The 14,472-nt window shown below is 46.7% G+C and overlaps 1 protein-coding gene across 3 annotated transcripts in view; it reads left to right on the top strand.

The window, feature by feature from the left end:
- Positions 1–8,153, top strand: part of LOC139160295 (LHFPL tetraspan subfamily member 4 protein) — a 107,106-nt gene extending 98,953 nt beyond the window's left edge. Inside the window, exons 3-4 of one of the 3 annotated variants that reach the window (XM_070738004.1) lie at positions 1,175–1,191; positions 7,538–7,722. In XM_070738004.1, the coding sequence (XP_070594105.1) occupies positions 1,175–1,191; positions 7,538–7,546 (26 nt within the window). In that variant the 3' untranslated portion in view covers positions 7,547–7,722. Of the gene's footprint in view, positions 1–1,174; positions 1,192–7,537 lie in introns of all 3 variants that reach the window. The other 2 variants (XM_070738005.1, XM_070738002.1) reach the window with 2 other exon arrangements.
- The last annotated feature ends 6,319 nt before the right edge of the window (positions 8,154–14,472 follow it).

The following is a 14,472-nucleotide window of genomic DNA, read 5'->3' as shown; positions in this document are numbered from 1 at the left end:
GCAGTTTAAAGAGTCAGCCTATTGCCCCCAACAATCTGGGTCCTCAATTTACTGACTTCGGAAGGATGGAAGGCCGAGACAACCTTGAACTGGTCAGGATCGAACTCCTGGCAGTCACCAGTGAGTTAGCCTGCAATCCTGTATATGTCTGTATCAGAGGTGGGTTCCTCCCGGTTCGGACCAGTTCTATAGAACCAGTAGTAACTTGGTGGTCTGGATCACTAGCAGTGGCAGTGACCTAGGCTTGCCATGCCCTAGCACCGCCATCTTGGGTTTTTTTGCTTCTGCACATGCACAAGTTTTTAAAAGTACAGTGCATAAGAACACGCACTGCATATAATGCATGTGTGCCCCCGTACCACACCAAACTATCCAGGATGCCACCCTTTTGGTTATCTTTTCAGGTTGCATGTTCGTTCAATGCACATTTCTAGCCTATTTAGAATCCACACTCAGTCACCTGAATAGGCCCAAGACAGGCCCATCGCTAGGCCCAAGGCAGGCTCGTTGCTAGGCTCAAGGCAGGCTCGTTGCTAGGCTCAAGGCAGGCCGATCGTTAGGCCCAAGACAGGCCGATCGCTAGGCCCAAGGCAGGCCGATCGCTAGGCCCAAGGCAGGCCGATCGCTAGGCCCAAGGCAGGCCGATCGTTAGGCCCAAGACAGGCCCATCGCTAGGCCCAAGACAGGCCCATCGCTAGGCTCAAGGCAGGCCCATCGTTAGGCCCAAGACAGGCCCATCGCTAGGCCTAAGGCAGGCCCATCGTTAGGCTCAAGGCAGGCCCATCGCTAGGCCTAAGGCAGGCCCATCGTTAGGCTCAAGGCAGGCCCATCGCTAGGCTCAAGGCAGGCCCATCGCTAGGCTCAAGGCAGGCCCATCGCTAGGCTCAAGGCAGGCCCATCGCTAGGCTCAAGGCAGGCCCATCGCTAGGCTCAAGGCAGGCCCATCGCTAGGCTCAAGGCAGGCCCATCATTAGACCCAAGGCAGGCCCATTGCTAGGCTCATCACTAAGCCTAAGTCAGGCCCATTGCTAGGCCTAAGGCAGACCCATTGCTAGGCCTAAGGCAAGCCCATCGCTAGACCCAAGGCTGACCCATTGCTAGGCCCAAGGCAATGGTAGAAAAACTGGGCAACTCACACCACAATCCTAACTTTCTTTTTTAATATTTTCAACAGATTTTGTTGGCACTGCGGTAAGTAATCTGTGTTGGTGTGGCCTCACTGATGTCTGGTGTTCGCTGCCTGTGTTTGTAGGGGTCTAGTCTAGTTCTGTCTTGTCCTTGTTCCCCAGTCTGTAATTGTGTAAGGAAGATGTTGTGTGGTAATTGATCAAATCCTTTTTGGGGGGAAGAGGATTGGGGTGCCGAGAGGAAATGTACACCCCTCGTATTTATGTCATCAACCACTCTTGTCTACATCATTCCTCTTTCTGGGGAAACATTTTGTCACCTATATAGGAATGTTCATCTCTAATTCTGCGTCTCTGAATACAATCATGGGGTCTTCATGGAGGCCATTTCCCAATCTCAATGCTTGTCCCTGAGATAGTTCTCAAAATTATGGCCAGCCTAATGTCTTCAGAATATGGAGGAGGTCATCTCTTGGTCATTGTTTCTTTCCTTGGGCATGTTTACAGAAAAACCTCCTACACCAAGGGTAGGCAAAGTTGGCTCTTCTATGACATGCGGACTTCAACTCCCAGAATTCCTGAGCTAGCATGATTGGCTCAGGAATTCTGGGAGTTGAAGTCCACAAGTCATAGAAGAGCCAACTTTGCCTACCCCTATCCTACACTAGTATCAGGTTCCTACCAGTATGGATGAGCACACCGCACCAGTAGTAAAATTAGAGCTGTGTATGCAGCTTTGGGTCTCTGGCATGTGCGCGCACATGTTCGAGCAAGATTTTGCTTCTGCACATGCACAGGAAGCAAAATCTCACAAGGGGACACACGAACGTGTGACATTTCAGTAATTTTCTGTACATGCGCTAGGGCAAAAAAACCCCTGCTGAAATCTCGCGACAGGACACATCCCCTCACGAGATTTTGCTTCCTGCGCATGTGCCAAACCAGAATCTCTCAGGGATGCGCGCTCACGACAGAGACCAGAAGCTGCACGTGCAGCACACCTGTATCAGTGGTAACTGCAACCCCCACCTGTCCTACACCATAGGGCAGTGACGGCAAACCTTTTTTCCCTCTGGTGCTGAAAGAGTGTGCGTGTGTGCTATAGCAGATGCGCAAACGCCCATATTCAAAATTAAATGCCTGAGGGGGGCAAAAAAAGCTTCCCCTGCCTCCCGGAGGCCGTCTGGAGGCCGGAAACGTCTGTTTCCCAACTTCTGGTAGACCTAGTAGGCTCATGTTTCACCCTCCCCAGGCTCCAAAGGCTTCCTTGGAGCCGAGGGAGGGTAGAAATGTCCTCCCCCATCCCCCTGGAGGCTCTCTGGAAGCCAAAAACGTCCTCCCAGAGCCTCTGTGTGAGCCAAGAATCAGCTGGCTGGCACACACATGCACTTTGGAGCTGAGCTAGGGCAACGGTTCGCGTGCCAGCAGATATGGCTCTGCATGTCACCTGTGACACCCGTGCCATAGGTTCACCATCACTGCCATAAGGTATTCCTCGACTTTCAAAAGTTCATTTAGTGACCGTTCAAAGTTACAACTGAACAAAGTGATTTATGACCATTTTTCATAGTCTAACCACCATTTCACTAACTTAACAACCACACTGATTCACCTAACAACAGTGGCAAGTATAGTAGTAAAACGGGGCAAAATTTACTTAACGAACTTCTCGCTTAGCAACAGATATGTGTGGGGGACGGGTGTCAGTTGTAGTCATAGTTCAAGGACTACCTTGATCCTTCTTTTGTCTGAATGGGAGCTGCTCAGAGAGATTCTCATAAAGGACTCCAGATCAGGAGAGCTTCTCGGTTTGAATGGGTGGGAATGCGACACCAGCCTGCAAATTAAGATTGCAGGAAGAGGCCCGTTTTTCAAAGCCCGAGGGGGCAGTTTCCCCTTTCCTTGTGATTGGCGCTCCAGTCTCCAAGGCCATGCATAGTCAATGAATCTGATTGCAGGCAAAGAATAACATCATTAATTTCAGCTTCATCCACAGGAAGAGAATGAACTCGTGCATACGATAGCTTATGGAAGTATTACTAATTCCTTCGGCAGCAGTGGTATTACCTTTGGTGTAATGAAGCAATAAATTGCATCTCTGTCTGTCTGTCTGTCTGTCTGTTTGTCTGTGTGAAAGAGAGAGAGAGAGATCCATCCCAATGCCCAATCAGACAATGTCCATATATATATTGCAGGCATGTGCATGATTCAGGAGTGATGCATATGGGTTGCTTCTGTGTTTATGTTTTCCCCCTCATGTTGCAACCGTGCATGTACATGTACAGGGAGAAGCATGGAGTGGCTGCATATTCTCTATTCTTGGCCATGTGAACAAAAAGGAAGAGAGCTTACAAACATCGGTAACAGCCACAAGCCACAGCCCAATTGCCTCTCCCATCATGGCGATTTATTATTATTATTATTATTATTATTATTATTATTATTATTATTACTATTATTATTATTATTATTATTATTATTATTATCATCATCATTATTATTATTTATTGGATTTGTATGCCGCCCCTCTCCGCAGACTCGGGGCGGCTAACAACAATGATAAAACAGCATGTAACAATCCAATACTAAAACAACTAAAAACCCTTATTATAAAACCAAACATACACACAAACATACCATGCATAAATTGTAAAGGCCTAGGGGGAAGGAATATCTCAGTTCCCCCATGCCTGACGACAGAGGTGTGTTTTAAGGAGCTTACGAAAGGCAAGGAGGGTGGGGGCAATTCTAATCTCTGGGGGGAGCTAGTTCCAGCAGGCTGGGGCTGCCACAGAGAAGGCTCTTCCCCTGGGTCCCGCCAAGCGACATTGTTTAGTTGACGGGACTCGGAGAAGGCCCACTGTGGGACCTAACTGGTCGCTGGGATTCGTGCGGCAGAAGGCTGTCCCGGAGATAATCTGATCCGGTGCCATGAAGGGCTTTATAGGTCATAACCAACATTGAGGTGGGTTTTTTCCCATGGATTCCCCCCCCCCCAAACTCTCTCAGCATCCACCCTATTTTTTAAACTCATCTTGCTGCTGCTTCTTCTCACATACCATTGTTTGTTTTGAAAGGGTTAGTCTACTGGTGGGCACAGAAACCACACAATTTACTTTCCAGTGTTCAGCTGGGTCACAAAGAGTAACAACCCGAGGCTCCCAAATAATAAAAAAGACAGGCATAATTTTTTTAACTTACACTTACAACTTATAGTACCACCATGTATGGAAACCAGCATTTCCTGAACCAATTAAGGTTACGTTGTTGTAGAGCGAGGGTATCAAACTCAATTTCATGGAGGGTCACATCAGGGTTGTGTGTGACCTTGGAGGGTGGTGGTGATGGGGGGTGCAGCTTGAAGTCACTCATGTCAGGGTACGTCTAGTGGTCAAGTCCAAAGGCAGGACTTCCATCAGACCCTCCCTCCCTCTCATACTCTCCTCCCTCCCTCCCTCCCTTCCTTCCTATAATAATAATTTATTAGATTTGTATGCTGCCCCACTCCGAGGACTCGGAGCAGCTCACAACAGAATATAATATCACCTTCCTTCCTTCCTTCTTTTTCCTTCCCTCTTCCTTCTCCTTTCTTCTTCCTTCCTTGCTCTCTTCCCATCTTCCCACCTTTCCTTCTTTTTTTTTCTTTGTCTTTTCTCTTTTCCTTTCTACTGTAGCAATAGCACTTAGGCCAGAAGCCTTCAAACTTGACAATTTTAAGACTTGTGAACTTAAATTCCCAGAATTCTCCAGTCAGCTATGCTGGTTAGAGTATTCTGGGAGTTGAAGTCCACAAGTCTTAAGGTTGCCAAGTTTGGGGAACCCTGACTTAGACTTATATACCACTTCATAGTGCTTCTACAGCCCTCTCTAAGTGGTTTATAGCCTATTGCCCCCAACAATCTGGGTCCTCATTTTACCCACCTCGGAAGGATGGAAGGCTGAGTCAACCTTGAACCTGATGAGATTTGAACTGCCGAACTGCAGTCAGCTGAAGTAGACTGCAGTACCGCACTCTACCCACTGCACCACCTCGGCTCCCTTTCCTGTCCCTTCTTGCATACTCAAATGCTTTTGTTGTTTGTTTTGCTAGCCCTCTGCCAACAGCCCTCCCGGGCTCCATTTTCGCTGGCAGAGGCATCAGGGGCCGGTCCTTCGCTGTTTGTGTTCACCAGAGTGGTCCAGTGGTTAAAGTGCAGCACTGCCGGCTACTTCAACTAACTGCTAGCTGTAGTTCAGCAGTTAAATCTCACCACCGGCTCAAGGTTGACTCAGCCTGCCATCCTTCTGAGGTGGGTAAAATGAGGAGCCAGATTGTTGGGGACAATAGGCTGACTCTGTAAACCACTTCATGGCATCGGACCAGAATATCTCCGGGACCGCCTTCTGCCACACGAATCCCAGCGACCGATTAGGTCCCTCAGAGTTGGCCTTCTCCGGGTCCCATCAACTAAACAATGTCATCTGGCGGGTCCCAGGGGAAGAGCCTTCTCTGTGGCGGCCCGGACTCTCGGAAACCAGCTCCCCCCGGGGATTAGAACTGCCCCCACCCTCCTTGCCTTCTGTAAACTCCTTAAAACTCACCTCTGCCATCAAGCATGGGGGAATTGAGGCATTCCCCCCTCCCCTGGGCCTATACAATTTATGTATGGTATGTCTGTGTGTATGTCTGGTTTAATAATGGGGTTTTTAAATTTTTTAAATTTATTAGATTTGTTGTGAATTTTTTTTTTTAAATAAATTTTTTATTGATTTTTATAAAATACAGTGATCCCTCGAGTTTCGCGATCTCGAGCTTCGCGAAATGCTATATCGCGATTTTTTAAAAAATATTAATTAAAAAAAAAACCACTTCCGGGTTTGGCTTCGGGAGTCAGCTGGGAAGCGGCGCGGCTGTTTTAAAAGGTCGCAGCCGGCCTGGGGGGCTTCCCAGCACCCCCCCGAACCCCCAACCTGGGTTCGGGGGGGTGCTGGGAAGCCCCCCAGGCCGGCTGCGACGTTTTAAAACAGCCGCGCCGCTTCCCAGCTGAGTCCTGAAGCCAAACGCCAAAGGCGAACTTCCGCGTTTGGCTTCAGGACTCAGCTGGGAAGCGGCGGTGGCTGTTTTAAAAGGTCGCAGCCGGCCTGGGGGGCTTCCCAGCACCCCCCCGAACCCTCAACCTGGGTCTTCCCGGCCACCCACGCAAAGGGGAAACCCCGGCTCCTCGCTGATGCCCGCCGCTCGCCCGCCAGCAAGAGGGGGAAGACCCAGGGAAGGTTCCTTCAGCCGCCCAGCAGCTGATCTGCTCGGTAGTGCAGCAGCAGCGAGGAGCCGAATCGGGGTTTCCCCTTTGCGTGGGCGGCGGGGAACGCAAACTCCACCATCTACCCATGCGTGGCCATAGAAAAAAGGGCGCGCATGCGCAGATGGTGTTTTTACTTCCGCAACCCTACATCGCAAAAAATAGATTATCGCGAGGGGTCTTGGAACGGAACCCTCGCGATAATAGAGGGATCACTGTAGTTACATAAAACAAACATATAACAGTGCACAGTGCGTGTGCCCATCACCTAACAAACAAGACACCCCCCTTCACCACCACCACCCATACAAGAGGATTCAAAGATTTTATTTTGTTTATCTATAATTCCTTGGCTCTATCTTGCATTAAATATTACTTAAAGAGTGATTGCAGTTTATTTTTCACATTTACATCACAGATTCTACTCAACATATAATCTTTCACCTTATTCCATCGTACCATCAGCTTCTCCAATTTGTTCTCGTCAAAATTATTTAATCTTATTTCCATAATTTCAAAGTGTATGTGGTCCACCATGTACCAGTACCAATTTTGTAATGTCCATTTTGTGGAATCTTTCCAACCCAATACCACCACCGCTTGAGCACTTTCCAATGCTGCAGATTTTATAGATTTGTTGTGAATTGTTTTATTATATGTTGTGAGCCGCCCCGAGTCTACGGAGAGGGCCGGCATACAAATCTAATAAATAAGTAAGTAAGTAAGTAAGTAAATAAGTAAGTAAGTAAGTAAGTAAGTAAGTAAGTAAGTAAGTAAGTAAGTAAGTAAGTAAGTAAGTAAGTAAGTAAGCAAACAGACAGACAGACAGACAGACAGACAGACAGACAGACAAACAGACAAACTTAGAGAGGGCTGTAGAAGCACTATGAAGCGGTATGTAAGTCCAAATGCTATTGCTATTGTTTCCAGGGTGACCCCTATGGGCCAGATCTAACCACTCTGTAGGCCTTGGGTTTGACACCCTTCTCGAAGAGTCCTTATGGTCCCTGTTTTTCCTCACCTCTGTGCAGTTTATGTATACTGAACCCTGTAACAACTGTGCTGTTTTGCAGAAAATATTGATTTTTTTTTAAAAAAAAAATTAACTGATGCATGTTTTTTTCTTCACAGAGGATATAATGTAGAAGAGGCAGGAAGCCCCTTTCACTGGTACCTGGACTCTTCATCCTTCCCTCCTCCTCCTCATCTCCCTCATGGCCTTTTTTTTGCAGCTGCCAAACAGGGGGGAACCCCGTCCCGCTCCACGGCCTCCGAATCCGCCGACCTCGCCCGCCTGCCGTTTCCAGAGACATGGTCACCCCTCATGAACTGCCGGCTTTGACTCGTATTTTCCCTTCTGCTGATCGGCTTCCCACAACTTGCCTTTCCTGCTTCGGAGGACGGGGGGGGAAAAGTGCCCATTCCAACTGTCACGCTCAAAAAAAAAAAAAAAAAAAGGAATGACGCCCGCCAGGATTTTTAATACCTTTTCGAGATTTCCTCCTTTCTGGGAGACGCGAGGCCGCCCTCCGCCTCGCGAATGCAAGAGCTGGTGCCAAGACGTTGCTGCTGTTGCTGCTACCGCTGCTGTTGTCACAAACGACCTGGGCATCTCTTTGCCGCGTCGGTCCCCGGGTTTTTTTTAAAACTTTCTGGCCCCTTTGCTCATCCCTGCGGCCATTCAGCACCGTGCCGTGCTCTCAAGGCCGATACTTTTAGGTGTGAATGAAATTGTCTCTGAACAGGGTAAGGTGAGCCCAGATCCTCTCCTCTCCTGGGGGGGATTCCAGCCACCAGAACTTTTAAGTTTTCCAATCGTTCTGCCCAGGTAATACAGCCGCACCTTTAGGTCTACACGACAGAAGGGGAGAGGGGATGAAATAGGGAGAGGCCCGATCCGCTGGTATTTCTCTGCTTTCTCCAATCTCGGCCTGCGAGACGAGTCCTTGAACACGGAATGTAATCCTTGGCTAGAACTTCCTCTCCATCCCCATGCCACACATAAGGAAGGAGTCAAAGGGAAGGGTTGTCACCTGTTGGCATTTGGCCGGCTATGATGGCAGCTCAGGTGTGTGTGAGGTTCGCCCCAAGTGCCACTTCTGTCCAACCTGTGGTGCTTCATCCCTCTTGAACAACATGGGGCTCCGGACAATCATGGGTGGAGGGAGGGCCAAGCCGCGATGCCAACTATTATTATTATTTATTAGATTTTTTATGCCGCCCCTCTCCGTAGACTCGCTATGACTCTGGGGTGGGCTGAGCATTCCAGAGAGACAAAAGTGAGCTAAGAAACCGACTCCCCTGCCCCCCAAATCCTGCCACCGCCACCTCCCCTTTCACAGTCCCAACAGTATCATTGAAGAACCAAGACAGGAGTGTACTGTCCTAAATGTTTCAACAGTTGGTGCCTCTCTCCAGGCAGCAAGGTAGCAGCTAATGCCTCATAATTTGGGCTGAATTCTGAGAGACTCCTCAGAAGCAGCCATTTTGTCCCAGATTAGTGGACTTAATTTGTTCCCATACAAATTAGGCCCAAAGCCACTTATCAGAGAGTTATCCAGGCTAGGAATACGATCCAAGTCGGAGTCATAGAGACACATGCAATATTTGCCTGTCAAACACCTTTCCTCACACTTCCTGTCAGCATATAGCGTATTGATACTCTTAAAGATATTGTGACCATGAAACAAGCAATAGCGATCTGGAAAATGGTTCCAAGAAAAAGCTTTTTTTCCACAGCCAAGGCAACTAAAGGGCCTAAAGAGTGCCAAAAGACAAGTTACTTTGAATCATAGGACTGGAAAGGACCTCCGAGGTCTTGTAGTCCAACCCCCTCCTCAAGGCAGGACACCTTATACCAGGGGTAAGCAAAGTTGGCCCTTCTAGGACTTGTGGACTTCAACTCCCAGAATTCCTGAGCCAATCATGCTAGCTCAGGAATTCTGGGAGTTGAAGTCCACATGTCACAGAAGGGCCAACTTTGCTTACCCCTGCCTTATACCATCTTAGAGAGGAGGGTGGGAGAAGAAAAGAAGTGTAGATTACAAAACTACAACAAAAGCAGAATGGGAATGCAGACACGAGCTAAGAATTTCCGGTGTCTGGGGCACAATATCCCAATAACATCCCCCATTGGCTGTCAAAGTGTCAGTCACACATAGCTGAGCATTCACTCTCCTTTCTGCTATTTTGATGGGATGCCCAGTTCTGTTACTGGCCAAACTGACCCTGAGGCAGTTGAGAAGTTTGCTTAGAACTTGGTTGTAGTGAGAAATTTGTAGTTGAGAAGTTTGCTTAGAACTTGGTTGTAGTACAGCAGTGGTTCTCATCCTGGAGGTCAGGATCCCTTTGGGGGTCGAATGACCATTCCATAGGGGTCGCCTAAGACCATGGGAAAAGACAAATTTCCTATGGTGTTAGGAACTAAAGTTTCTATTCTGGCACCTTGGAACATATTTTTACAATCCAACCCGATCAGGCATATACTGGCGTCTGACTTTCCTGCCCATCAGCTTCAAGCTCTGTTGGGAAAATTGGCGCTAGACTTATGGTTGGAGGTCACCACAACATGAGAAACTGTATTAAGCAGTCGCAGCATTAGAAAGGTTGAGAATGACTGTACTAGAGTCAAGTGCCAACGGGACCCATTAGATGCGGGTGGGGAGAGAAAGGGCTGTGCGTATCATTGCAGATTTTAAAGGCACAAAAAGAAGCCACAGCAGATCTCCAGTCACCCCCTCCCACTATTAATAGCAAGATTAGGTGGGTATTTGAATCAAGATGGCGGCACCTGGAAAAGGTTGGTTTTGGTGAGTTCTCTCCCAAGCGGCTACTTTTTTCCTCCCAGAAAAAAAAAATAAGTTCCCTTTCACGGGTAAATAATTTCAGGAAAGTGGTTTTCATCCGAGAAAAGACACTGGATATAAAGCTATCTCCCTGCCTCTCTGCCCAGCATTATATTTTGTGACCGGATTCACACAAAACATTGCTTTTAACTGTTAAGAGCAGCAAGTAAGAGCATGTCAAGCTGTACCCTGTGGGCAAAACAGTCAAGTATGATAAAATCATCACCAACGGAGGAGATTCCACAGCCACGATTGTAGCATGGTCATATTATGGTTCCTGCCAAACGCATAAACATGGAGAGGTAACCAAGAAGCTTCCCCATTTGTGCGGGTGCCGCTACTTGATAACCAAACATTAAGTATTGGGATGTTTTAAACTCAAATGTTGTAGGTTCCAAGGGAAATTTGAGGTCCTGAAAAGAAAAAAGGGGTGGGGGCATTTTTATGGCGTTTACCTTCCTCTCCAAATCCCCAGCCAATTTCCTGAAGGCGAGCAAGGAAAGCCAAACCATGGGTCAGCCGATTCAAAAAGTCATTCATTCCAAGTTCGCTGGTCAAAGGCTGGGAAATGCAATGAAGTATATCACAAGAGTCGAAGCCCATAGTAACATTCAAGCTGGATTAATTGGTGGACTTCCACACACACACACACAAACACACACACACGCACAGAGTTGTGCCAGCTTACCATATCTCTAAGTGTAATGTAGTACACATTTTTGCCATTCGACCCAGCTGTTGCCACAAGAACATCGAATCCATGACCTCGAATTATTTAGATGCACTGGCCTCAGTTCTCCTCGACACAAGAGAATTATTGCCAAGAGGAGGAAGGAAAAAAACCACCCATTTAAATAAACCAGATTAAAGGCTTTTCTCCCTTGTGGGCCCAGACACGCATATTCTGTTCTATTCACAGATTTCAGTTCCCACTTTCTTATTTATTCCAGCAAAAATATATATGTATAAATACCTTACTAAGGGTTTTAGCGGTTGGGAACAAGGAAGCAGCTTGTTCCACAAGCTGCAAGGCTGTTTAGCATTGTGTGAACTATCAGAAAAAATATGATCCTTCACCAGTGGAGCACGAGGATGTGGGGTGGAGGGAGAAGAAGCAAAGACAGGATGCACATGAATACATGTTCCACCGCATGTGCCCGAGAAATGGCATTGCTGTTAATGGAAAATGTGTAGATGGGTGGAGAACGGAAATACAGTAGCTGTAATATATTTCTGTATTTTAGTATCCAAAAAAAAGAGAGTTTGATACAGTGTTTCACAAAACTTTAACCAGAAAACATAAAATTCAAGTTGGATTGAATTGGACCAGAACCTGATCAGACCGAGATAATTTTTGCCTCGTCCTCTTGAGAGTGGAAAACCTTGGTTACCTTTGGCATGTTTGGCAGCTGGATTTACGAGCAGAATTTAGAATGGGGGTGTTTTGTACATAGGTGTGCACACGCACGTGTGCAAATGCACATGGAGGCACATCTTAGAAATCGTGAAAAGGATTAGCGTGAACAGTGAACGCTGGTCTAATCTGCAACATTGACTGGAGCGATTAGTGCTCCAATCTTGATAGAGGAATGGTCTGAAAAAAACAGAAATAAACTTAACATAGACCTCTGCAGAGCCTCTAAGAAGCAAGAAGCCATTGATATACAATGGGAGATACCACGGTTAATAATGGTGTGTGTGTGAGTGTGTGTGTTTGTAAAAATCTCGAAAATACCATTTTGATGTAATGATATGAGCCAACAGTGTGATGTGGTTGCCTAAAGAAATTTCAGATTACATCAACTACACATAAGGGCCAAATCATGGAAAATAACTGTTTACAAGTCATCCCTGATTTGCAACCTTTTATAATAACAACAACAACAGAGTTGGAACGGACCTTGGAGATCTTCTAGTCCAAACCCCTGCCTAGGCAAGAAATCTACACCACTTCAGACAAATGGTTATCCAACATCTTCTTAAAAACTTCCAGTGTTGGAGCATTCACAACTTCAGGTGGCAAGCTGTTCCACTGGTTAATTGTTCTCACTGTCAGGAAATTTTTGCCTTTGTTTTAAGTTGCTTCTCTCCTTGTTTAGTTTCCACCCATTGCTTCTTGTTCTACCCTCAGGAGCTTTGGAGAATAGCTTGACTCCCTCTTCTTTATGGCAACCCCTGAGATCTTGCAACATTGCTATCAGTGTTCCAATATCTCCGTGTATTTTCTTCTATGACCATTCTTTTAGCAATGGTTCAATGTTTCAACAACACTGAGAAGCATAACCTACAATTGGTCCTTGCTCTTATGATCCATTGTAACACCCCTGGGTCATTTGATGATGATCTTGGCAGGTGGCAACCTGCTCACACTTACGACAATTGCAGCGTCCTGCAGCCATGTCATCTCCGTTTACGACCTTCTCTACTGGCTTTCGACAGGCAAAGTCAGTGGAGAATCCTACAAGAAGATCACAAGGCATGGTCACATGACGTCTCATTTTTAAAAATTTCCTGATCCTAGCTGTGGTTGTAAATCGAGGATTATCTGTAATTCTGTTTTAGTCAGATCTCATCTTGAGTTCTATGTCGGGTTCTGGGCATAGTAGTTTATGAAAGATTCTTAGACATTGGAACAGGCCCAGAGAAGAGAAATAATGAGAGGATTTAAAGTGAAGTCATAGAAAGAGCATTTGAGAGAGCTGGGTTATTTAACGTTGAGCAAAGATGGCTGAGGGGAATATGAGAGTAGTGTCATCTTCAAATGTCTGAAAGAAGGTTTCATAAAGTAATTAGAAGAGAACAGAAGAGAATTCTTGATTGGCCAAGTGTGATTGGACACAAGGAATTTGTCTTTGGTTCATATGCTTTCAGTGTACATAAATGAAAAGATGAGGTACAATACTTAATGATTGTCATAAGAGTGGGATATGTCTCCAGAGCAGGGGTCTCTTACCCTGGCAACTTTAAGACTTGTGGACTTCGCTGGCTGAGGAATTCTGGAAGTTGAAATCCACAAATCTTAAAAGTTGTCAGGGTTGGAGACCCCTGCTCCAGAGTGTGGAACACAAGCAGAGTTAAGTTTTTTATTTTATTTATTTTGTCCAATACACAATAATACACAATGAAGGTTATAGAGGATATAGTAGAGAAGAAATACGAGATATAGGAGAGACTATAGGACAGGGGACGGAAGGCACTCTAGTGCGCTTATGTATGAAGAGAATACAGTGTTCCCTCGATTTTCACGGGGGTTACGTTCCAAGACCTCCCGCGAAAGTCGATTTTCCGCGAAGTAGCGGTGCGGAAGTAAAAACACCATTTTTGGCTATGGACAGCCAAAAATTACCCCCACGCACCCTTTTTCAAGGCAGCGCAAGGAGCCGGGTTTGAAATTAGGGCAGGGAGCGACAAAAGTGCGGAGGCCGGCAAAGATTGCTTTGAATGTCGGCTGCCCCCACCCCCCCAGCGCCTCCGGCTCCCTCGCCGCTACCGCCCGCCCGCCCGATCCACCCCTCTCACCGGCTTTCTTGGGACACGGGTCCTCCTGCAGCAGTGCTGGCGGCTACGGCTTTTCATCCTCCTCATTTGGCCGGTAGCTGCTCTGAGCGCTTTGAGAATGCCCGCCCCTCTCACAATCCCTTAGCTGAGAGCGCTTTCATCCCAGCTATCAGCGAGGGGGCTGCAGGATAGGCGGGGCAGGCGTTCTCACAGAGAGGGAGAGAGAGAGGGAGAAAGAGAGAGAGAGCAAGAGGGGGAGAGTGGAAGGTAGAGAGAGAGAAATTATAGAAAAGGAGAAAAAAAGGGAAATTAGAAAATGATTGAAGCAGAGAATGACAGGAAAGAAAGAGAGAGAGAAGTGACTCTTGGTGATGACATATGATGTCATCGGGTGGGAAAAACCGTGGTATAGAAAAAAAACCGCGGAGTATTTTTAAATTAATATTTTTTGAAAAACCATGGTATAGCCGTTTCGCGAAGTTTGATCCCGCGAAAATCGAGGGATCACTGTATATGAAGAGAAGTTTCCTACTGAAAAAAATCAGAAGTAAAAACAAAGCCACTTAATTCCTCAGAGAGGCAGTAGATTCCCTTCTATGATTGTCTTCCAGCACAGGTTGGATAATTTAAGTTAATGCTTTAATTTGGATTTCATCCCGAGAACAGACTGGATGTGGTTGCCCCTTTCAACTCCAGAACTGCATGGAACGGACATCTCTGGCT

Source organism: Erythrolamprus reginae, chromosome 2, assembly GCF_031021105.1.
Source record: "Erythrolamprus reginae isolate rEryReg1 chromosome 2, rEryReg1.hap1, whole genome shotgun sequence".
Lineage (NCBI taxonomy): Eukaryota > Metazoa > Chordata > Lepidosauria > Squamata > Dipsadidae > Erythrolamprus > Erythrolamprus reginae.
Note: the sequence above shows the minus strand (reverse complement) of the source record. Positions and strands in the feature narration are given on the sequence as shown.